Source organism: Felis catus, chromosome A1, assembly GCF_018350175.1.
Source record: "Felis catus isolate Fca126 chromosome A1, F.catus_Fca126_mat1.0, whole genome shotgun sequence".
Classification (NCBI taxonomy): domain Eukaryota; kingdom Metazoa; phylum Chordata; class Mammalia; order Carnivora; family Felidae; genus Felis; species Felis catus.
Window position 1 is genome coordinate 195,546,929 of NC_058368.1, and position 24,988 is coordinate 195,571,916.

Sequence of the window (24,988 nt, forward strand, 5' to 3'; positions counted from 1 at the left end):
TATCTATCCCCATCCTGGCTGAGCAGGCTCCACGGCAAAGCCCAATACAGGAAGAGAGGACAGGAAATTTCTAGCTGAGGTGACGTAATGAATGAATGAATGTACATGAATGAATGAACTCGTTCGAAAGGCTTAGTAAATGAGAGCCTGCCTCATGGGTCAGACATAATTCGTTGAATACTTTACATATGGTCTCACCTAATCGTCATAATTACTCGAAGAGCTGGGTCCTCCTATGATCAGTCCCATTGTACCCATGAGGACGCTGAAATTTGTCAAGAGTCAATAACTTGTCCAAGGTTACACAGCTAACTAGTGGGGCGGATCTGAACCCGGAGCTGTCTGCCTGGGAGGGCCGGGCTCCACTGTCAGCCAATCGAATGAATGGCCTCCTGCACACAGGCAGAGGACAGGACGACAGGGCGGTGGGGGCCCTGGAGCGGGCTGGCGGCCCATCCGAGGAAGGCCTCCCAGAGGAATGGGTTGGTCTGTGCGGCCGCTGTCGGGCTGCTTCCCCCTGGCGACGTCGGCCCATCTCCATCCACAGGCAGCTCTCGGAGGACCTGCTTCTCGCCCGCGAGGCCCTGGAGAAGGAGTGCCAGTTGCGGCGACAGCTCCAGCAGGAGAAGGAGGAGCTGCTGTACCGGGTCCTCGGGGCCGACGCCTCCCCCGCCTTCCCTCTGGCCTCAGTCACCCCCACCGAGGTCTCCTTCCTCGCCAGCTAGGACGCAGGGCCAGGACGCCTGTGGTCACAGCGCCCTCTTGAGGATTTACCAGAGAAGACAGCGGGGCGCTCTCGTTCTATGCCCAGGAGGGGCGGAGGGCAGGAGCGAGATGGGCAGCCAGGGTGCGAGCCCAGGGAGCCCTGAGGGCTTGGGCCGTGCAGGATCACCCACTGGGCTTTGAGGCCCCAGAAGCACCTTCCCCTGAGTTGGCCCAGGAAACAAGCAAAGAGGAGTCCTTCCATCCCTCCCAGTTCTCTCCGTCCAAATCAGGGAAGTCCCGAGCTTTTCCCAGGGGCAGCCAGTGCCACTGAGGCCATCTGACGAAGAAGTGACAACCCACTGGTCCTGACTTGTCAGCTCCCCCCTTCCCCGAGATGTTCCCATCTCTGGTCGGGCCCTCCCTCAGCCTCAGGTTACCTCTCCTCTAAAACAGCCAGGGGACCCCAGCGAATGATACTTGAGTCACTACAGTGCCCCATTCTAGGATGGTGCGAGGCTCAGACCAGGGGCTGGGGGACCAGGAAGGAAGTGGCCCACACCCTGGGAATCAACAGGGAAAGGCGGGCCGCTGGTAAGGGGGTCACTGGAGGCCCTTGGGGCTGGGGCTGGGTATGGTGTGGGGCAGGAGACTGCTCCCGGTCCCAGAGTCTTGCTCAGCCCAGGGGTTAAGCCAGAGCAACTCCTCAGCCCTCCTGGTCCCTCAGTCTCAGTGACACCCGGGTACACGCAGAGCTGGGACCTCATCCCTATACCGACAAGGAAACCAAAGTGGGGAGTGGGGCCCCCAAAACAAGGACTAGGACCTCCTGTCATCCAGCTCTTCGCGTGTTGTGCTTGTTTTTCTCCCCAGGCTCTGGAAGGATCAGATGTGTGACTTAGTCTTTCTCCTCTGACCTCTACCTGCCCCACTCACTTCCGGTCCCTCTCTTACTCCTCCCTATCTTGACTCCTTCTACACCCCTAATGCCAGGCGCCAGGACCCCGGAATGTGGCCCTCAGCTTCCCCATCCGTGCAGAGGGGCAGCTAGAGTAACCAACCTCAGCATGCCTGTCCAGCCCAGACCGTCCGTGGGTTTACTGTTCTTCTCAGGAAGCTTCAGGTCATCTGGATGCCATCATGATAACCCCTCCCCTGCACAGAGCATTTTAACTCAGTGCTCTCCGCTACACTTCCCTCCTGGTTCTTGAAACCGGTTCTTATCCCTCTTCAGCAGCAGAGCAAACAGATCGCAGGAGCCAGAGGGCCTTGCCTGAGATCCCTCAGCAATAGCCCCAGGCCCCAGGCCAGCAAGGAAGAAAAGACAATCCAGTAGAATGGAGGTTTCCTCCATCATCCCAGATCCCAGACTGCCTTCTTTATTCCCCTGGATATGGTCTGGTCTTTAGCCATGTGTAGTTCTGGGAGTTCAGATGCGATGTTTCTCCATTTCTCCCCTAGTAGGGCTAGAGGAGTGCTGAGCTGTTTCTCCAGCCATAGGAAAACAAGTTATCTATCTGGGAGCCTTGGGAACAGCTCTGGAGAGAAGTGCACACATAGTTCTTCATGCAACTTTTCCCAAAGCTTGTCTGGGATACACTCATTCATTGCACATTAATAGGCATGACCAAGAAAAGAATCGATGGCCAAGTAATTTGAGAAACTCTAGGTTCAGTCCAGTTAAACAGATCTGCAAAGTGCAGGACTTCTCAGAACCTTTAATATGGTAATGTGCACTACAAATTTCCAAGAAGGAAGCAGTGTCCAGCATTTTCTAAACTCCTGCGACCAATTTTCTACCCCAGCCTAAGCACTTCAGGCTGCAGAATGCACTTTAGAGAGCATGGTTTTAATTGAGAGGGGCCGGGCTGGAGAAGGGGCAAGTCATGGGGAGCAGGGTTTCCCTCAAGTAACCTATGGTGGATGCAAGGAGATAAACTGCGGTCATGGTCTCACACTGGGGCAGACAAGCCGTGGAAACAATGGTATTGTGTTTATCTGGCCCCTGTGTTCTCCTGGAACAGGGAGGAGGTGGCTCCTCTTTGAGGACCTTTGCCAGTGGCAGGGATCATTGAGGAGTATGGTCTGGGCTTGGGTGACTCATCAGTGACTCTGTACTCCCTCCTGGACTTCTGGTACCCCACTGGCCCTAGCTTTGCCCACCCTTGGAGTGGGGCCCGATGTTGGAGTGATAGCTGGCCATTAGAAGAGGTCATGGGTGGGCAGAGTCTCAGGGGTCAGTGCAAAGGCTCTTTCTGCTCTGCAGGGGACAACAGCTTGGCATAACAACACCAAGGTTCACACAGTTACCTACCCCTGTTTCTGCCCGCTGCTCCACACCAGGATGCCTGCAGCCAGGGACAGAGCTAGGAAGGGGCAGGGGACCCATGAGAGCTTCTGGTTACACGGACGCGGGTGGTGGCAGTCCCCGTGCCCTGAAGGTTGGTAGCCCTGCAGGTGTAGATGCCAGAGTCCCCAGCCCGGGCCTCTTCCACATGCAGGGTACTCCCTGCCTCCTGCTGTACCTGGCCCTCTTGGCGAACGACACTGGCCCACTCGCTGACGTAGGGGGGTCGGCCCAGCTGCAGGGACAAAACATAACTGTCCATCAGCTACCCCAGGTGTCATCTCTGACTTAGGCACCAGCAGGCAAGTAAGAGGTACTGTGTCCCTTCAGGGAAAGGGAGAGTGACTCGCCCAAGGTCACACACATATATCAGAGCACCTGAAAGGCCAGGTTCTTTGTGGGAAATGTGGGCTTCTCAAGTCCCTGGGGAGAAGCTGGGGTCTCCTACTCAAGGAGACACAGGAAGTGACTTGGCTGGGAGCAGCACCCCGCGGTGTGGGTTTTGCGGCACTCTGGTTTTGTGGGGTTGTTAATGGGTGCTGCCTCCCCACAGAAGGGGAGGTGGGGTTCTATTATGAAAATTGTTTGAGAAACACTGAGTCAAGTAAAATTAAACTGGGGAGACTCCGGCCACTGAGTCTGTCACATGTGCATGTGAGTTTTGAATCTCCGAGGCAGGCGATGGTTATAAGAGGCAGTGTTTTCCTAAAAGCACTTTTTTGGGAGGTTGGGGCTGGACTTTCTGGTATGCTACCATTCCAAGGAACATGTTTGAGGAAATGCTAGCACAGCGAAGCCATGTCTCGCAACCATGAGTGTGTTCTTTACCGCTTGCTGGGTCTCAGTTTCCATTTTTGACAAATGGGAGGATTATCCCCCATTCGTTCCCTCCTAAGGCCTCTGGGGAGCTCACCTTCACCTTGTCTTTGCTGGGTTCAGCCCACCCTCCGAGGCTTATGTCAAATCCCACTCTTTCAGGAAGGCTTTTTAAAAATTCCTGAAGTTTTCAGTGCTGGTGGATCTGCTTTTTGACCCAGGTGCTCTCCAGATGTTTGCAGGCTGTGGGGCTAAGTTCTCTGAGAGGAAGGAACATCACTATCACCTCTCCAACAACCCCTTAGGAAGGTCTGGCCCACGGCAGATGCCCAGGAGACAGTTGCTAATGTGTTTTGTTCATCTCTTATTATACACACACTGGCCACAGGGACTGAGCCCTTGCCTCGGCTCTGTTCTCATGAGATTTGGGCCAGTCTGGTCTCAACTCAAATGTCACCTCAGAGAAGACTCCTTGACTCTATCTTAAGGTGCGATCGCATCCGTCCTGTCGTATCCTCAGGGTAGCACTTAGTATTCTCTTGATGACCGTGTTCATTTGCCACTGTAAGCTTGCAGACAGCAGAAGCCATATCTCTTTTCGCCTCATCCTTGTGGTCTCAGCACTTAGCACAGTGGCCTGTGGTGGGTGCTCCGTAATTGTTGGATAAATTAACAAAGGAACGAATTTTATACAGTAGCCTGAGAAGTAGCTCTATTTAACAAATGAGGAAACTGTGGCCCAGGAAAGGGAAGTGACTTGCCCAAGGTCACGCAGAGAAGCAGTGTCAGGTTCCTCTGAATCTCAGTCAAGCAGTGTTTCCACTCTGTCATGATCGCTCCTGATCCTCCTCCTAATTCCTCACCCCCATGCTCCTGCCCAACACACCGTCAGCGCACGCACACACATGCACACACACACACACACGGCCTCCTCTTACCCTCGGCTTACCTTCTGCCCTGGATATTCCCAGATAAAGTCCACAGCAATGTCTGGCTCACCCAGAGCCGTGCAGGTCACACGGAAGTTCTCTCCCAGTTGGACTGATGTTGCTGAAGCTTGGATAGTGGGTTTGGGGGAGGATGACGGGTCTGCCATGGAGAAGATGGGAGAGAAATGGGAACAAACATGTTGAACTGATTGTTGGAACCATTGAATGAAATGAATGGGTGGAATGGTTAAGGTCCCAGAGGGGAATGGTTGGGGTGCTTGAATTGATAGGGGATGGGTAGATGATGGAACCGGTGATCTAATGGAGGATGGATGAATGGAATGGTTGGCTTGAGGGCAGATGGATGGATGGAATAGTGTGACATGATTGAGAATGAGTGGATGGACAGAAAGCCTGCACTGATGCAGTGTCGATCAATAGCTGGCTGACTGGCTGCCTGTCTGAACAAGATGGTTGACTACGTGGGGTGTTCTTGAAAGCTGGTTGGTTGTTCAGCGTTCCGTGATCCACAGAACTCAAATCTGAAGTCCCTAAGAGGTATCTCTCCCCATATCCTCCCTCGCCCCCCCCACCCCAGCCCTAGGCCCACGCACACTTGATGTAGATCAGCATGTACTTGGTAGAGATTTGTCTCAAGCCACCCAGGCTGGCCAAGCAGAAGAGGGCTCCAGCCAAGGAAGCTCGGGGCCGGTGGATGGTGAAGCCCTTCTTCACGTCAAAGGAGATGTCTATCCCATCCACTGGGACTTCCTCCGGGGGGAACTCCCGATGCAGTGTCACATGGGCCAGAGGGTTGGTCACCTGGCAGGGAAGCAGGACTGGTTGATGGCTGTGCAACTGCACCACCTTATAATAATCCTCGGTGGGGACAAAGAGCTCCTCTGGGTCTGGGAAGGAAGGAGGGAGAGAGACGAATGAGCTTGGCACAGATTAGTTGTTTCCTGATGCTCTACCACCGCCCATGAACATGAGGTCGGTCTCGGGGACTTCAAATCCCTCTTTCCCTGCCCATTCCTGCCCTGGGGTGCTTTTTCCTCTCTGGTAAGGGCTTCTAAGACTGACAGCTGAAGACCAGCCTGCTAGTTCCAGCTTTGTCATTTTGACTGACGTTCTTGGAGACCTGACTCCGGGGCACCTGCGAAGAAGATGAAGGTCTTTCCCTGGCGGGCCTCGCCTTCTGCGCCCTCGCCATCCTGGCAGTGCTGAGCCCAGCAGCTGTATTCCCCCGTGTCCGCGCCCGTGGAGTTGACCAGCTGCAGCTGGCTGTGACGGCTGAAGTGCTTGATTCTGAAAGACAGGTGTGGGGCTGGGCCAGGGTGAGGCAGGCAGGAGACGGGGATGGCCTGGGACACCCAGTGAGCAGCGTGGAGTCGTCGGAGAGTCCCCCTCCCCAGCTTTCATCACATGGCCCACTCAGTCTTCTCCCTTCCCCACTTAGGCTGTAAGGGTTTGCTGATTGCTCGCCTGTCTCTCTGGCCTCATGCACATCTTCTGATTGGCCCATCTACCCCTCACAGACCTTGTCCTTGCGTCGCAAATGGCATCGCAAACGGCATCCCCCAAACTCCTTTGTTGTCCTTGGCTCCTTCCCTGTGTCTCGCTCTTCAGGCCAGTAAACGCCCTCTAAGCGACTCTACCCCCTAAAGGAGTCAGGGTTCCAGGAAATCTCACCCTAAGAGGCTGAATTGAGAAAAGGTGGACAAATCTCCTGAACCCTTTTACGTCCCAGCCTCTGCCTGATTTTCTTCTGGACCTGGGGTGAGCGATGCTGGTGGGGCCAACTCTGCCTTCATTTCTGCCTCCCCTATGACGGCGTCCCTGACATAAGGGCATCTCAGCCCAACATTCCGGCACAGATAGGTCAGACAGCCTGTCCCCCGTACTACTGCCACCTTTCTCCCTGCAGGCACCATTTGCTGCCCCCAGAATTGACATCCCGGATTGTGGGAAGCCATGGCTCTCATTCTGTTAAACCACTCCGCAACTGGTGGGTCTCGTGAGCCCATCTCACTGTTTCTTTCAGATGCCTGTAGTCAGAGGAGCTACTCCATCGCGTACCTCAGGCGTTCCTTGCCCTCCTCTTCCAGGTATACAGGCACCCTCCAGTGGACCCCCTTGCCCCGGCAGCGAAGCTCCAGGGGATCCCCAGCCCGCAGGCTGAGAGAGTCCCCCACCTTCTGGAAGCGGCCCCTCCCTAACACCAGGGTCAGAATGGAGGAGGCTGGGAGGCTTGGGGCTGCAGCCTCTGTGGGAGTCTTCATCTGCAGGGTCTTCTGGCTGAGGTCTGCTTTGGGTTTTTTCCCACCTGGGGCTCCTGGGGGCTTCACGTCTCCAGGGCTGGCTGCTTTGAAGGCTGTCTTTTTCTGAGCCTTGGGAGTTCTGCCATGCTCCTGGACTTCAGCTGTGGAGAGACAGGGTGGGTTTGGGGTCACCAGCCTTCACTGTTCATCGCAAATGGGGTCCTCTCCTCACCCCCGCAGTTGATAGAACCTCAGAGCTCTGTTACCCTTTATGCTTATTACTACTACAAAGGTAATCCTCACTCTATGATAAAATACAGACAAACCTGAGAAACAGGGTTAAATTTGCCCCAAAACTTACCATCCAGAGATAACCACCATGAGTATTTAAAGCATATTTTTCCAATTTTCCATTTTTAATGCACGTATTTTGAAGAAATGGTCAAAAAATAAAATGGAACAGGATAACACATATTTTTAATAACCTACATTTTCACTTAGTAATATGTTGTGATTATCATTCCATGTCAATAAACATGTATACTAAAATATTCCAAACAATTTGCTTGGTATTTCATGGTAGGGATGTATGATGACTCATTTCTTCATTGTTGGGCATTTGGGGTTTTCTGCATTCTCAGCCAAAATAGTTCTGCAATAATCATCTTACACACCTTTGATCAGATTGCTTCCTTAGAATGAGTTCCTTCGAAATGGAACTGCGGGGAGCGGGGGGGCCATGGAGAGGAACTCACACACTTTCTTATCTAAGTGGCCACCAATATTTCAAACCCTTCTAGAGCATGCTCCAAAAGAGGTCACTTAATCTGCACTTAGGTATGTCTACTGATGGGGAGCTCAGTAGTTAGCATTCTTAAATAATAAATAAATAAATGCAGTCTGGCATCTAAAAACAAAGATTCCCTAGGGAGTTATGTAAGCTACTCCAGAGCTACCACTGATGGTGCCTGCAGTGTTTCTGGGATAGCACCTGTCCCTGTCTATATATATATTTTTTATTTCATCCTCTTAATGAATGCAAAGTATTATTCTCATTTTACAGATGAGGACTTTGGGGCTCACAGAAGCTCACTTTCCCCCGGCACTGTGCCAAGGAGTGGGAGACCTGTAACTCTGACCCAGGTCAGTCTGGCTCCAGAACCCATGGTAGCCTCACCGGCAGCATATCTTTTTTAAAAAAAAATTTTTAATATGAAATTTATTGTCAAATTGGTTTCCATACAGCACCCAGTGCTCATCCCAACAGGTGCCCTCCTCAATGCCCATCACCCACTTTCCCCTCCCTCCCACTCCCCCTTAACATTTATTTATTATTGAGAGACAGAGAGAGACAGAGCATGAGCAGGGGAGGGGCAGAGGGGGAGACACAGAATCTGAAGCAGATTCCAGGCTCTGAGCTGTCAGCACAGAGTCCGACGCGGGGCGCGAACTCATGCACCGCGAGACCATAACCTGAGCTGAAATCGAACGAACGCTTGACCGACTGAGCCACCCAGGCACCCCGGCAGCATATCTTAGGGCTGAATGGCTGTCCCTGCTAAAAAGACCTTTCAGACCCACTATCTTCAGCTCTTACCACTGATCTAACTTTTCTTCCCTGTGGAAGAGGAAGCAGTCATGTCCTGTGCCTGCCTACTACCCCAGCGTCCAACCGTCTCTTCACACAGAGAGGGCTGTGCAATTCGTACCAAGTTCTGAGGCTCTTTACTCTCCGTCCTGATAGTTCCCAGACACAATCTCTCGTCGTGCCCACTGCTTCCACCACGCCGTCCAAATCCTGGTCAGATCCCATCTAGCCTGCTGATGTAGGAACCCAACCGGTCTTCTTGCTTCCAGTCTGACACACATCACACACCTCTTCTTAAACCATCACGGTCAGGGGCGCCTGGGCGGCTCAGCCGGGTAGGCGTCCAACTCTTGATTTCCGCTCAGGTCATGATCCCACAGTTTGTGAGTTTGAGCCCCGCGTCAGGCTCTGTGCTGACAGTTCACAGTCTACTTACCCGCTCGTGCTCTCTCTCTCTCTCTCTCTTTCTCTCAAAATAAATAAATAAACTTAAAAAACCTCCCACATGATGGGTTATTTCACCAGTTCCAAAAGCCTCAGGCTACCCCATCCATCATGGGGGAGCAGGGGACAGGGGCAAGCGGTAGATATAATGTTTGGACAGCAGCAACAGAAAAGATCCCAATGGAGTTTAGCGATTGTCTTTTTTTTTTTTTTTAATGGCCCCAAACCACCATCATCAACACACACAGGTACCAATGGGTAAAAACAAGACAAGATAAAGAAAGAAACCAAACCACCACGTTTAAACCTGAGTCCTCTGTTTTTCACAACTGTTAAGAAAAAACTACACATCTCTTGTGTGTGTGTCATTTACGCTCACATGACTACCACACTCACAAGACTTCTGACACCAGATTGGGGGAGGGGGTTTCCACACCAAGCAGTTCTCCGAGACACCATCTGGGTATTGCACAACTTAACTCAGGTCTAACACTATTTGCCTGGAAAGAGCATCAGACCCCCCAGCTTAAGGTCCCCAAGACTGCCCTTCCCCCCACTTCAGATGCCAATCTCAAGTCCCAGGTTGTCACTCGTGCTTCTGACCAACCAGCTATAAGTCAGGGTGCCCACGACCCCCTTGGGGGTTTGATAATTTGCTACAATGGTTCGCAGAACTCGGGGGAACACTTATGTTTACTGGTTTAATTATACAAGGGGATGACAAAGGGTAGAGATGAACATCCAGGTGGAAGGGGTACGTAGGACAAGGGGTGCAGGAGGAGGCGTGGAGCTTCCATGGCCCCTCCCAGTGCACCAGTCTCCCAGAACCTCCACGTGTTCAGCAACCCGGAGGCTCTCCAAACCCCACCCTTTGGGGGTTTTTATGGAGGCTCCATCACAGAGGCACGATCCATCATCACCTCAGTTTCCAGACCCTTTCTCTCCCCCTTCTGGGGGATGCGAGGTGGCCCTGAAAGTTCCAAGCTTCTATTCATGGCTAGATCTTTCTGGTGTCCAGCCCCCACCCTGAAGCTCTCCAGGAGTCCACCGGCAGTCACCTCATTAGAACAAAAGCCACTCCTATCACCCAGGAAATTCCAACAGATTTAGGAACTCTGTGTCAGGAACCAGGGTCAAGGGCAAATATTAGAACAAAACATGTTCCTAGTGTTCTTACCACTTAGGAAATTGCAAAGGTTTTAGGAGCCCTGTGCCAGGAACTAGGGGGCGGAGATCAATATATTGATTTTCTATTATTTCACAACGATGTAAAAGGTCTCCCTGGTGGGGACATCTATCCTGGGGGCCTTGCCTGGCCCTGGAGGGATAGGGTACCGCAATGGTTTGGGGAAGTTGTGCTAGTTTGGCAGTAGGTTTATTCTGAATTTCTTAACACCGGAGAGCACTTAGTTCACAGACAATTTTTCCAAGTCACTGTCTGGTTTAATCCTTGCTATAGCCCAAAAAGTGTCCCCAGCAAGCATTATCATCCCCTTTTTACAGGTTGAGAAACTAAGCCTCAGAGAGAACAGCTAGGCTCAGTATATTAATGAGGTGACCTAGAACACTGCAGTCTGGCATCTAAAACAAAGATTCTCTAAGGAGTTATCTAGGCCACTCCAGACAAGGGGTGGGGAGCCTGGGTGAGTTCATAGAAGATGGACTTTAGAGCCAATGGTTTAGAGCTAGGCTTTGAATCTTTGCTCTACTACAAGCTAGCTGTGTGACCTTGGCCAAGTCATATAATTTCTCTGAGCCCCATTTTCTTCATTTAGGAAATGGGAACAAAAACACCTGCCTTTCAGGACTGTTATCATATTAAATGAGATTATATATGTGAAACACTGAGTGCAGTGCCTGGCTTATAACAGAAGCTCAATAAATTGCTGTTGTCAAGAATAGTGTATCATTTCCTATTGTCCCTGTAACAAATTACCACAGACTTAGTAGTTTAAAACAGCACAAATTTAGGGGCACCTGGGTGGCCTCAGACTGGGTGGCCTCAGTTGGTTAAGCCTCAGACTTCAGCTCAGATCATGATCTCATGGTTTGTGAGTTCGAGCCCTGCATCAGGCGGTCTGCTGTCAGCACAGAACCCACTTTGGATCCTCTGTCTGTCCGTCTGTCTCTCTCTCTCCTCCTAGCCTGATCTCTCTCTCTCAAAAATAAATAAACATTTAAAAAAAAAAACATCAATTTATCTATCATCTTACGATTCTGAAGGTCAGAAGTCTAAAGTGGGTCTCGCTGGCTAAAATCAAGGTGTCTGCAGAATGCAGTCCTGCAGACTCTTAGAAAATCTGTTTCCTTGCCTTTTCTGGCTTCTAGAAGCTGCCCAGATTCCTTGGCTTATGACCCCATTTATCCATCTTCAAAGCCAGCACTATTGGATGGAATCTTCCTCGAGCCAGCACCTCCGTGGCCCTGCCTCTTCCTCTGAGTCCCTTCTGTACTTTCAAGGAGGCTTTTTTTTTTTTAATTTTTTTTTAATGTTTATTTATTTTTGAGACAGAGAGAGACACAGCATGAACAGGGAGGGCGCAGAGAGAGAGGGAGACACAGAATGTGAAGCAGGCTCCAGGCTCTGAGCTGTCAGCACAGAGCCCGACGCGGGGCTCGAACTCACGAACTGTGAGATCGTGACCTGAGCTGAAGTCAGATGCTTAACCGACTGAGCCACCCAGGCACCCCTTGGGATTACATTGGGCCACCTGAATGAATGGATAATCAGGACCACTTCCCTATGTTAAGGTCAATTGATTCCCAACCTTGATTCCATTTCCAGCCTTAATGCCTCTTTGCCTTGTAAGGTTCTGGGGATAAGGACGGAGACACCTCGGGAGGCTGTTTTTCTGCCTACCACAAATAGTAAACTTTTTCAAATGCAAATGTAAAGCCAAGGCTTTCAAAGCCAGACTTCCATAGAGTCCTTCCAGGAAGCAGAAGCAAGCCAATCAGAGGGCAGGATAAGAGAGGGTGTGGGGTACCTGCTGGTTCTCTGATCGCCCTCATTGATAGGCTGTCGTTAGAGCAGCCGGCTGGAGGTATCTCTGGGTTCTGTGTCTGGCATCCTATTTGATCTGGATGATCTGGAGTTGAAATCTAATCATGGGCTGGGTTAGAGTGCTCCCCCCCCCCCCCAGCTGGGGCTGTGCTGGCAGAATCAGGGCCCCAAAGGACCTCCAGGAGGGTGCTGCAAACACATCTTCCTCAGGAGAGGCTCCACCTCCCAGCATGAGCACCGCTGGGCTGTGGGGGAAGTGGCTCTCTGGGAGCCATCTAGACATCCTTAGCTTTGCAGCTTCTGGGTTTGCCAAGCCAACAAGTCACCCAGGAAAAGTCGTGAAGATGTCAAGTCATGTCTCGGGACCTGGGGGTGATGACAACGATCTGAGCTGAAAAGTACCGGGCACCCGGGAGCTGTGCAGGTTGTTTCCCGTACCTTAGGTCACGTAACACACAGGGGTGTGGAAGGGGTTTGCAAGATCACGCAGTCCATCCTTGTCATTGTGCAGATGGGGGAGCTGAGCTCAGAGAGGAGACCCTGCCGAGGCGGCACAGACAGTCCATGGATAAGCTGAGCTTAGGGGTTCCAGTGCTCACTGTCCCCGTCCCCACCATGCTGTGAACAGGGTACTCCTGGGAAAGGCAGAGACAAGGAGGGGGGGGGGGGTCTCAGGACCCCCAGGGAATAAAAAGATTCGAGATTGATGTCCATACCTGAAATGACACAGATGAGCAGGCACCAGGACAGCCAGCAGCAGGCTCGGGGGACCATTGTGCAGAGAACTAGAGCCAAGGTGATGTGGCACAGAGACTGCAGGAGAGAAACTGCTGGGGCTGTGTGAGCAGGGAAGTGGCCAGGGACGAGGGATGGGGGCGGCGGGGGGGGGGGGGAGGGGGGGAGAAGCGAGGGGGACTGATTTCAATGGTAAATCAAAGTCCTGGCTTCTCTAGGACTCCAAACAAAATTCCTTTCTCTGGGTTCCCCCCGCCAAGGTGAATGGAGCTATTCAGAGCCCTGCTCAGGAAAAAAACAATTGTGCAGCCAGGAGGGGAGTGTCCTCAAGGGCAGACGGGGAGAGCTGGGAGGCAGCCGGAGGGGCCGCTGAAGGTCACAGAAGGGTCATGACAGGGCCTGAAGGACAGGACTACTTGAGGACACAGCAGGTGAGTGTGGCAAGGAGGGGGTGAGGCCTGAACCAGACCTAAAGCAGGGGCTGGCACGGCCAAAGCCGTGGGCTGCAGCCCACTTCTCCACAGCCCTGAGCAAAGAATAGCTTCACATTGAAAACAATATACATATGGAACCCTTCACGAGTCCCAGTTTCAAGTGTACACGCAGCCAAAGTAGGCACTTCTCATTTTTAAATGGCTAAAAATCCATATTTGGCGATACACGAAAATGATGTAAAAGTCAAATTTCAGTGTCCGTGAATCAAGCAGTATTGGAAAACGGCCACACTCACTCCGGTACGTACTGTCTGAGGCTGCTTTTATACCACCACCCAGCTGTGTACAGAGACGCGTGGCCCACAGAGCCCAAAATATTTACCGTCTGGCCCGTTGCAGAAAACGTTGGTCAACTCTTGCTCTAAAGGTTGGTATTTATAAAAAATAATTTTCTGGGGGCGCCTGGATGGCTTAGTCGGTTATGCGTCCGACTTCGGCTCAGGTCATGATCTCACAGTCCGTGGGTTCGAGCCCCGCGTTGGGCTCTGTGCTGACAGTTCAGAGCCTGGAGCCTGCTTCAGATTCTGTGTCTCCCTCTCTCTCTGCCCCTCCCCGGCTCGCACTCTGCCTCTCTCGCTCTCTCTCTCAAAAATTAATAAACATTAAAAAAATAATTTTCTGAACTAAAAAGATGTAAATAAGATTCATTCTCAAAAAATATTCCACGTGAAGCTTAAGTTCCCTTTGACCCTCCTTCCCACTCCCCCCCCCCCCCGCTTTCCTCAGGGGTTACCACCTGGGTGTGTGTTCTAGATCTTTTTCTGCATTGACATAAGTATATGTGTATCCACAGGGAAACGAAGGATTGTTTTGTGAATTTGTTTTTCTGTAGATGGTTTTACACCGCAAATAGTTTTCTTAAACTTGCTTTTTTCTGAACTCAACAATGTTCCGTGTCCCCCTATATGGACCTACCTTTTAAAGCGCTATGCTAATATACCTATACTTTTTAAAGCGCTACATAATATTCTATGGCTTGGCTCTCCTGTTTACTATTCCCTTAGGAGAGGACATGTAACCTGGTTCCATTTTTGCTATTGGAAACAATGCTACAAAGAGCAAGAACTAGCCCTTCAAGGCTCAAATAGCTACATTTCCTTGAAGAAAATGCTTGTTAAATGAAAGAATGGTGGGGCGCCTGGGTGGCTCAGTCGGTTGAGCGGCCGACTTCGGCTCAGGTCATGATCTCACGGTCCGTGAGCTCGAGCCCCGCGTCAGGCTCTGTGCGACAGCTCAGAGCCTGGAGCCTGTTTCGGATTCTGTGTCTCCCTCTCTCTGACCCTTCCCCGTTCATGCTTTGTCTCTCTCTGTCTCAAAAATAAATAAACGTTAAAAAAAAAAAAAATGAAAGAATGGTATGCCACGCAGGCACGTGACTGGATGTACTCTCACTCATCCATGTTTGTGACTAAGTAAACACCACCAGGCAAGTCCCTCCAAATGTAGGCGTAAGCCTCTTGCTGAAGTTTTGTGTACCTGCTAATTACTGGTTGTAAGCAGGTGGAAAGCCTCCTGGCTTCTGGTTGAAACAGGATTCCCTCTGTACAAACTCAATGGGCATTCTTGGAAGGTAGTGTGATGGGTGGGAAGCAGCAGAGAATGGAGAGCCCGGGCGCTTGGGGCCCCATTCTCACCTTGCCACTTGCTGTATGACCTTGATCAGCCTCTTCTCTTTGGGCCTCAGTTTCCCCATCCGTTTAAGGAAGGTGTTGGACACTTAGAGCTCTGGCCTTGCAGAGCCTTAACCTCTTCTTTTCAGTGACCCAGTCCTTCAAGGAGTGGAAGGGCTCTGAGAAGTGATGGTGTAGCTTCCAGCCACGTGGGCAGAGTGCTCTCAAGGGAGGTGCTGGGAGCAGGGCAGGGCACCACCACTTTGAACCCAAGTTCTCACTGATTGTTCCCCAGGGGAGAGATTTCACAGAGTGTCCGTGCAGCCCAACCCAAGGCCCTAGAGAACGCCCATGGCGGACTGGAACCCAACGTCCTGGGTTTGGACTGCTGGCTACCAGACGCTCTTGGAGCACCCCGTTCCCCTCTGTTCCACAGCACTTAACACAGGTTGTTATTTATGGGAATTTGTGTGATTGCGTCATGAATGTCTGGCTCCCACTCTGTAGGGCGTGAGCTCTGTGAAAGCTGGGACCAGGTCTGTATTGCTCAGCCCTTATCCCAGTCCCTTAGCACAGTGCCTGGTACTTTGTGGGCACTGGACAAACACCTGCTGAATGAATAAATGAGCTGCTCCAGCCTGGTTTCAGAAGCAGAGACAGCCTTCTCTTTAACCCAAGGGCCCAAATGGGCAAATAAGGAGGAGTGGGGAGCAGAGGGGGTGCTGTGCAAACATGCCAGACAACATCACAGAATTAGAAAGGTCATTCCCTTCGTGAGTGTCAGCCCACCGGTGGGCTGGGGATGGGAGGTGGGGAGATTCTGGAGTAGTAGGCCTTGGGGAATTGGTACTCACAGAAGCTCTGAACTGCAGTATTTATTCATTCATTCATCTGTTTCATCCATCAAATATTTACTGAGAATCTACTTTACCAAGCAATGGAGACAGATATTAGCCAAAATCACACAAATAATGATCTAATCACCAGTTAGGACAGTGTTGTGATGGGAAAGTAGGATCCTAGGAGAGATAATGGGGAGGGCTGTATAAAGTGCACTGGAGGGGGTGCCTGGGTGGTTCAGTTGGCTGAACCTTGACTGTGCATCTGACTCTCGATTTTGGCTCAGGTCATGATCCCAGGGTGGTGGGATCGAGCCCCGCTTAGGGTTCTGAGCTGAGCAGGGAGCCTGCTTAAGATCATTGCACCATCTCTCCCTCTGCCCCTCCCCTGCTCGTGTTCTCTCTCTCTAAAATAACCAAATAAAAATAAATAAAATAAATAAATAAATAGAAAAGTGCTCTGGAGAAAGGATTAGGAAGGAATTTCTGAAGAAGTGCTATTTTAAGGAAAATCCACAAGAATAATGAGCTTCTATTAGTAAGCTTCCAGGCTTACAAGAAGAGCCTTCATTCCATGGAAATGGAATGTTTCAATAGAATTTCGAGTGAGTCACGGGATCTTGGAATCCTAGAAAGAGAACCTCAGAGTCACAGAATCTTAACCTCACAGAATCCTGAAACAAATACTTACAGATTCTTCAACAGTGAATGGAACCTTAGAATTCAATGTTAAAGACTCAGAATCTTCACATAGAAGAACAAAGGGAATCTTTTTTTTTTTCAATTTTTTTTTAATGTTTATTTCTTTTTGAGAGAGAGAGAGAGAGTATGAGCAGGAGAGAGGCAGAGAGAGAGAGAGGGAGGGAGACACAGAATCAGAAGCAGGATCCAGGCTCTGAGCTGTCAGCACAGAGCCCGACACGGGGCTCAACCCCACGAACCGTGAGATCATGACCTGAGCTGAAGTCACACGCTTATCCGACGGAGCCACCCAGGCGCCCCAAGAACAAAGGGAATCTTAAGAGATAATTTACTTGCATCACCTTCTCTCTCCTATTGTACAGATAGTAACAGAACAAAACTAAAGAGTGCAGTCATAGAAGCCAGCCAGAACGCTCACTTCTTATTATTAATAGATTAGGACTCCATACATTTAGTAAATAATAATAATAATAATAGCAACAATGGTTACATTTACTGTCTCATTACTATGTGCTAATTGCTGCTAAGTGATTTATATCCAACACCAAACTTGTGAAGTATATATTTTATAGTACCCACATATTATAACTAAGAAAACAGAATCTCAGGGGGAATAAAAATGGTTAATGGTCACTCAGCTAGAATGCGGTAGAAACAGAACCCTAGGGCGTTTTTGCTTATTTGCGTTTTAATTTAAAGACTGTGCTCTAATGCACGGTACTACACAGCTTTTTTTCTAATTACAGCTGTTTTCAAGCCTCTTCCCAGTGACCCCAGCTTTCCTGTAACTTTGCCCTTAGGAGTGAAAGTACTCTCTTGGCTTGAGTTTGCCCTGGGGTGATCAACTTCCTGGAAGATCTGTAATACACTCTCATGTCAAAGAAGCCTTCTGAAGACCTAAATGTGCTGTTGAGCCTAAAAGAAGTGAGTTTGTTTATGGGATCCAAGCGACAGTATGACATCAGGAAACTTAGTTCCCGTCTGAGGTCAGGCACTAAATAGCTATGTTTTGGCAGCTAAGTGATGGAGCCTCCCTAGGTCCCAGGTTCCATGTCTCTTAGATGAGCTTCTAGGGCCTGCCGTGCCTACCTCAATGGTGGAGAGATAATGCATGCAAACATGCTTTGTGACTTATGAAATAAATGTAAGGATCCTAAGGTTCAATGGTGTCTCTTCTACCTTGTGAGTGAGAGCGTGGTTGGATCTCCCTCAATGGAGGGCAATTTGGAAAGATGAGGAGCCTCAAAAAATATTCATTACTCTTTTATCTGGAATTCAAGTTTTAGGAAACAATCTCGGAGCCATGCTGAAAAATTCTGACAATGTCTGAAAATGTCTGACAACAGGCGATTAGATAAATAACTTATACTATTACCATATACTGGAATTTGATATAGTTACTTTAAATGTTTTGAAGAATATTTAATCACATAAAATATTGTTCATAACAAATTAAGGTATATCAGAGATAAAATAATATTCACAGTAAGTTCCAGGTTTTTACAAATGAAAATATACATGAGTGGCACATAAGTAATCCATAAATGTTGCTATTATTATTATTATTGCTGTTGATGTTGTTATGTAATAAAAGAATGATATTAATCATAGTGTAGGCTGTCTTTGGATTACAGGATTATGGCTTTAAATTATTTTCACCTTTTGATGAACTATCTATCTTTTGATGAACTATCTATAATGAACGCCTAATATTTTTCCAGGAGAAACAATAAAAATCATGAGAAAAGTGATTCTGTGACTTTTAAGCCTATTTTTTGTTTGCACTCTATTTCTCTATCTCTCCACCCGCTAAGTGACCTCTGCCCCAAACTAAGTGTCCTCGCATCCCTGAGACCTATAGCCAAAAATAATCTGTTTTGTGCCAAGTGGTTAGAAAGTCCTTGTGTTCTTCCCCACACAGAGGGGCAATCCCCGTCTTTCGGGGGAATACCGGACACTGATATAGGCCTTTCTCGTAGGGGAAGAGGGTTTTTCTGGTGTTCATATGAACAGTCCCCCTGCCCCGGGACTCCTTCCTTTAACTAAACTTAAAAGTGAGACCCATCTTTGGGCACACTCTCCTGATGGAGGCCGGCAGAACTGGAATCTGCCAGCAGGTGGCAGTATCTACCCACTTGCAGCTCTCCAGAGGGCCGCCCAGAGATTTTAAACTTTTCTCCTGAAATCAGAGAAACTACCGCCCAGAGAGAGGAGGAAGACGGTCTGAAATCCCAGTGCATTGTTCTGCCCACATCTCTGCACCACACTGTCTCTCTCTCACAAACATTTTGGAAGGACCACTCCATGTAGGAAGGGGCTTGGAACAGAACCAAAAAGATGAAGTCATGTCAGTGTGTTTCCTTCCCATATTTGCCTCCTTCCAGGCTTTGTTCCCACCAGTCAGTGACAGTGTGTGACATATGCTTACTTGCTTCCTCCACACCCCCTGGATGTTTATGTTGTTTCCTTTCTGTGTTTAAAAAATATGGTGTGGGACCTAAAAAGCTTTCTCTGTAATTCAAATTATTTTTCTTAGGACTGATTCCTAGAAATAAGATGACCCGTCAAAGAAAATGAGCAGTATATTAGCCTTGTTTCTGCAGCTCAGGGAATAAGGCCCTGGGCCCAGGCAGTCAAGGGGACCAGCCTTTCAATCCTGCCTCAGTCATCTGGGCTGACTTTGGGCAAATGCTGTATTTTCTCTGAACTTCAGTAATCTTTACCCCAAATTAAGGATACTAAGAGCCCCTCCACTTGTATACTAGATACTATTCTCGCTCCAAATATCGCTCCCCTCTCTCTTCCATTTCTTCACCCTCTATCTGGTCATTCCCATCAGCTCACAAATATGCTGTGATTTCACCAATCCTAAACAAAAAACAATCCAAAACTCTCCTTTTGATCCTCATCCCCCACCAGGGATGCCCCATTTCCTTTGCTGGCCTTTGTGACAAAACTCCTGGAATAAGTAGTTTGCACTTGTTACGCTAAGCCTGTTCCTCTAAGGCCCTTGTCCCCAACACTCTACGGAATCTGCTCTCCACAGGAAAAGTTGACCTTCATAATACTAAATACAGTGATGGATTCTTGGGTCTTGTCCTACTAGACCTAAGAGTAGCCTTTGGCACAACTGACCACTCCCTCCTCCTTGAAGCCCTTTCATTCACTTGGTTTCCAAAACACCACACTCCCTTGGGTTTCCTTGCACCTCACTGTGAGCTCTTTCCCAGGTGCCTTTGCTGGGTCCTTCTCCTCTTTCTGATTCTTAATGTAGGAGTGACCCTTGATTCTCTTCCCCTTTGATGAGCTCATTGCTTTCTCTGGCCTTGAACAGTATTTATATGCCTGTAACTTTCAAATTTGTATCCCCAGCCCGACCTCTTTCTTGAATGCCAGATTTGTCTATCCAAATGGCTCTTAGACATCGCCTCTTGGATGTCCAATAGAAATCTTACCAAACTGGTCACGGACTTGAAGTCGATCTTTTTTCCCACTTTCACTCTCCAAATTTCTCCTCCTGCAATTTTGTTCATCAGAGTTCAGAGTAACTCCATCCTTCCAGTGGCTCAGGCCAAGATCCTTGAAGTCATTCCTGACTCTTTTTTTCTGTCACCTTATATCCAATCCTTCAGGAAATCATGTTAACTCCACCTTGAAATATATCCAGTCTCTAACCACTTCTCACCAACTCTATGCCATTTTGGCTGAGCCACCAGCATCTCTCACTCAGATTACTACAAAAGCCTCCTAACAGGTCCCCAGTGCCTACTCTTGCCCCCCATTAGTATTCAGTATCCTTGACACAGAAATATATCAACTCCAGAATATATAAAGAGCTCTTACAACTGACCAGCAAAAAGACAACCCAATTTAAAGACAGGCAAAGGAAAAAAAATTAAAATGGATGAAGGACATGAATAGACATTTCCTCAAAGAGGATGTGTGTACAAATGGCCAATCAGCACACGAAAAGATGTTCAGCATCATTAGTCATTAGAGAAATGCAAATCAAAATCATGAGATACCAGAAAAAGAAGGAAAAAAAACAACAACTCAGCTACACTTCAGCTACAAAAAGAGAAAATAAAACCACAAGATACCATTTCACACTGACTAGGACGGCATTAAACAAAAAATAAAAACCAGAAATTAACGAGAGTTGTCAAGGACATGGAAAACGCTTGTGCATTGCTGGTGAGGATATAAAGCGGTGCAGCTTCTGTGGAAACAGCTCAGCAGTTCCTCAAACAGTTAAATACAGAATTACCATACGGACTAGCAATTCCACTCTTAGTAAATACATAAGAGGACTAAAAACAAGTACTCAAACAAGGGTTGGTACACAAATGTTTATAGCAGCACTACTCACAATGGCCGAAAAGAGGAAAAAAGCTAAATGCCCATCAGCTGATGAAAGGATAAGCAAAGTGTGATACATCCACACAATAAAATACTATTCAGCCATAAAAAGAATGAAGTGGGGCTACATGTTGCAGCATTTAGGAACCTCGAGGCCATTATTGTGATGGTTAGTTTTACGTGTCAACTTGACTGGGCTAAGGGATGCCTGGAGAGCTGATAAAACATCACTTCTGGGTGTGTCTGTGATGGTTAGCAAATGAGTCACTGAGAGATTAGCATTTGGTGCAGTATACTGAGTAAGGAACTGCCCTCACCAATGTGGTCTGGTCCGGCTTCACGCAGTCCATCGAGGGCCGAATGGAACAAATGACAAATGGCAAAGAAAAGGCAAATGCAGCTCTCTCTCTCTCTCTCTTAAGTTTATTTATTTTTGGGAGAGAGAGAGAGAGAGCAGAGGAGGGGCAGAGAGCACCCCAAGCAGGCTCTGTGTACTTTGCGCAGAGCCTGATGCAGGGCTCGAACTCAGGAACCGGGAGAGGACGACCAGAGCCCAAATCAGGAGTTGGATGCCGAACCAACTGAGCCACCCAGGCGCCCCCCGCAGCTCTCTTCTTGGGTTGGGACGTCTGTCTTTTCCTGCCCTCAGACCACCCCTCCACCCCACCCCCATTCTCAGGCTCTAACTAAATCACACCACTGGCTTTTCTGGTTCTCCAGTTTGCAGCCGGCAGTTTATGGGACTTGTCAGTTTCCACAACTGCCCGAGCCAATTCCTGTAATAAACCTCCTCCTATATATATCTATTTCTATATACCCTGTTGGTTCTGTTTCTCTGGAGAACCCTAATACGATTATGCTAAGTGAAAGAAGCCAGACACTAAAGGCCACACATAACACCGTTCCCTTTATATGACCCACTCAGAATAGGCAAATCCATAGAGGCAGAAAGCAAACTGGTGGTTTCCAAGGGTTGGGGGAGGGGACACTGGAGATTGTTTAACAGGTACGGGTTTTCTTTTAGGGGGATGAAACCGGCTTGAAACTACGCAGAGCGGGTGGTTGCACAACAATGTGAAGGTACTAAATGTCACTAAATGGTTCCCTTTAAAATGGCTGATTTTATGTTATGTGAATTTTACCTCCGAAGAAAGAAGAAAATAAACGTCCTGTCCCTCCTCTGTTCCACACCCTGCAACAGCTCCCCAAATGCCTCAGAGTAAAAGGCGAAGTCCTCACAAGGGCCCACAAGCCCCCTCCTCACCCCCATTTCATTGGGTCCCTCCTTATCTCTGCTCTCCTGATACTCCCCCTCCCCCTCCCTCCACTCCAGCCACACTGGCCTCCTTGCTGTTCCTGGAACATTCCAGGCCTACTGTTGCCTCCAAGCACTTGCTCCAGCTGTTTCCTCTGCCCGAAGACACTCTTCCTACAGCTTGGCTACCTTCCTTGCCTCTTCCACGCTGTCGTTCACGCTGTTTGGCCCCTGCCGATATACCCTACAGAATACTGCAACTTCCTGTTATCCTGGGAACCTTCACCTGCTTTTCCTTCTTTTTGTCCACAGCACTTGTCACCCGCTAAGATACTGTCATGTCTGCTTATCGCGTATCTGTCTCCCCTCTGCTGGAACGCAGAGGCCAGGAGGGCAGAGATCTTCATTTTGTTTGCTGATAAAGCTCTGAAAATAGTACTTGGCCCATAGCAGGTGCTGAATGAGGATTTTCTAATGAATCGGGGAGATGAAATGTAACATCACAAGTAAAGCTCTTACAACACTGCCTGGCTCACCGAAAATGCTCAGTGAACGGCAGCTACTATTTATGATGCTTGAGGAACCCCAACCTCCACCCTGGGGCCAGCCCCTTTATAATCTGTCTAAGAAGGTATTGCCTCATCTACTAGAAGATCTGTTAAAACAAAAACAAAATCCAGCCAGGTATATTTGAAGATCCGGTTGGCTTCATTAAATAATTCATGAATTGGGCAATGTCCCACGTAGGAGGCAGAGGGGAGCCTGGAAGAGTTGTACAAAATGGAAGGTTTTTATAGAAGGAGGGTGAGCAAGAAAGTTATTAGCAAAAGAAAAGGGGTGTTCCAGGCAAGGTGGCTTTTCCTTAGGGAGAAAAGCAAGGGGTCCTATCCTGTAGATCATCTCATCTTTCTTTGGGGGGTCTCTGTGGCAGATTCATTGGCACTGATTGAAAAATTCCTGACTGACCCGTGAAGCCTACATTTCTGGGGGAGGTTGAAACGGATTAGGTATTAATCCCCAAGCCATGGTTTGTGAATTTAGCCTCAATGACACCATGTTGGGCCTGTGGTTTTATTTTTAACAGATCTCATTATAAGGTAATTATTTTAATTTCTTCTTAGTCTCCCACTGGATTCTATTCATCTTTCTGGTCAACATCACTCTCACCTGGATGCCTAGGTTGGGTCCATCTGCTGTGGGCCAGCATTGTATTTTACAGTTTACAGATCACAAGTGTCCAAACTTCTTTGTAACAATGACCTCACTGTTTGTCTTCTGTGAGAGTGGACGCTCCATGAGGGCAGGTCAGGGCCTCCACTTCCTATTTGCTCACTTCCATCTCCCAGCTCAGTACCTGGCATGCAGCAGGTACTCAATAAATGTTGTTGGGGGAACGAATATGTTGGGGAGGAAAAACATCCTCTGCCCTTCAAGATCCTTCTGGCTAGACTAAGAATCAAATTGACATGAGACAGATTAACGGGAAAAAATCAAATTTAGTTTCATACATAAGGAATCCACATAAACATGGAAATCCCAAAGGCACTGAAGCTATGCAACACTTATATGAGCCTGTTATGAAGATAAGTTTCTTAGGCTAATTGGAATGTCTTGTTAAAAGCTCTCTTCTTGGTACAGGCTCTTTCCAGTGTAAATTTAGGCAGTTGAGGGGGAGGTGGAGAGCTTTCCTTGAATCTGCTGGGTATGGATTGCTTTTAACTCAAAATAATCTTTATGCCACAGTCACCCATCTTGGAGCAGCCTGCCCTTGCCGCCTACAAATAGATGGAAGGACATACTTTCCACCCAGGTCTCCTTGTAGAATTCTTAGAGGACTCTGAACTGGTGATAGATTGAGGACAACCATTGGAAAAAGCTTTTGGTCATCCCTATCTTTTGGATGAACAAATTGATTTTTAAAGCAGTTACATGTCTTGTCCATGCAAACTCAGCAGGTGAGTGGGGAGCCCAGGGTTGCCATCTGTCCATCTTTTCACCCAAGCAGAACTTTTTTTTCTTTTTAAAAAATATTTTTTAATGTTCATGTATTTTTGAGAGAGAGACAGAGTGTGAGCAGGAGAGGGGCAGAGAGAGAGGGAGACACAGAATCCGAAGCAGGCTCCAGACTCTGAGCTGTCAACACGGGGCTGGAACCCACGAACTGTGGGATCATGACCTGAGCTGAAGTCTGATGCATAACTGACTGAGCTACCCAGGCGCCCCACTGAGGCAGATGTGTGGGGGATGGGAGATACTACTGAACTTTATTGTAGGACCACCTCCTCCAGGAAGTCTTTACAAATATCCTGGGGGAACAATATTCTCAATTTCCTCTGTATTCTCAAATAGTTTATTGTTTTTTATATTCTAGAATTTTCCACACAGCCCTGGATTTTAACAGCTGGTCTTTTTGCCTTTCCTGTGAACTATGCACTCCCCAGAGTCAAGCTCTAATAAGTGTCCCTCTGGAGTCTCTGGCTAGGTTCAAATCCCAGCTCCACAACTTACCGGCTGTGCCACGTTGGTCAAAGACCTGGACGTCTCTGGGCTCTCCTCCGAAAAGTGGGTAAGTAATGTCACGGGTATGATGGGGCTACTGAGGAATGTAACCTGACCAGGCAGATAAAGTGCATGGCCTAAATTTTGTCAAGTCTCAATGTTCGGTTTCTCAACAAAGTTTTGGCAAGTAGTAGGAATTTGGGGGAGAAATGTCCAGCTCAGGGAATCAGAAGCCCTGACTTCTGGCCTTGAGTAACCTTGGCCAAATCCCCCTACTTTCTCTAGGTCTTTGCGGGGGTCTGAGCACTGACGTAGGTTCCCCGGGCTGTGGGGCTGGGCCGCTCCGGGCTGGTGACATTCTAAGACTCCAGGAGCGAATGAACTTGGGGGGTGGGGCTGGGGGA

The 24,988-nt window shown here is 48.8% G+C and overlaps 2 protein-coding genes across 3 annotated transcripts in view; one reads left to right on the forward strand and one right to left on the reverse strand.

Annotated features, from left to right (window-relative positions):
- Positions 1-3,678, forward strand: part of CCDC69 (coiled-coil domain containing 69) — a 36,638-nt gene extending 32,960 nt beyond the window's left edge. Inside the window, exon 10 of the mRNA XM_006928069.3 lies at positions 548-3,678. Within this exon, the coding sequence (XP_006928131.2) occupies positions 548-725 (178 nt within the window). The 3' untranslated portion in view covers positions 726-3,678. The remainder of the gene's footprint in view (positions 1-547) is intronic.
- Positions 2,378-24,913, reverse strand: LOC101084936 (platelet-derived growth factor receptor-like protein). Of its 2 annotated transcripts, none has more exons than XM_045036699.1 (6): positions 24,594-24,913; positions 6,874-7,216; positions 5,951-6,102; positions 5,409-5,702; positions 4,815-4,954; positions 2,378-3,284 (listed from the first exon to the last, which is right to left on the reverse strand). In XM_045036699.1, the coding sequence occupies exons 2-6, from the start codon at positions 7,074-7,076 to the stop codon at positions 3,069-3,071; spliced, it is 1,005 nt and encodes a 334-aa protein (XP_044892634.1). In that variant the 5' UTR covers positions 7,077-7,216; positions 24,594-24,913; the 3' UTR covers positions 2,378-3,068. The 2 variants fall into 2 exon arrangements, with proteins under 2 accessions (XP_044892634.1, XP_044892631.1); XM_045036696.1 differs by lacking the exon at positions 24,594-24,913 and adding an exon at positions 12,808-12,965.
- Between the last annotated feature and the right edge of the window lie 75 nt (positions 24,914-24,988).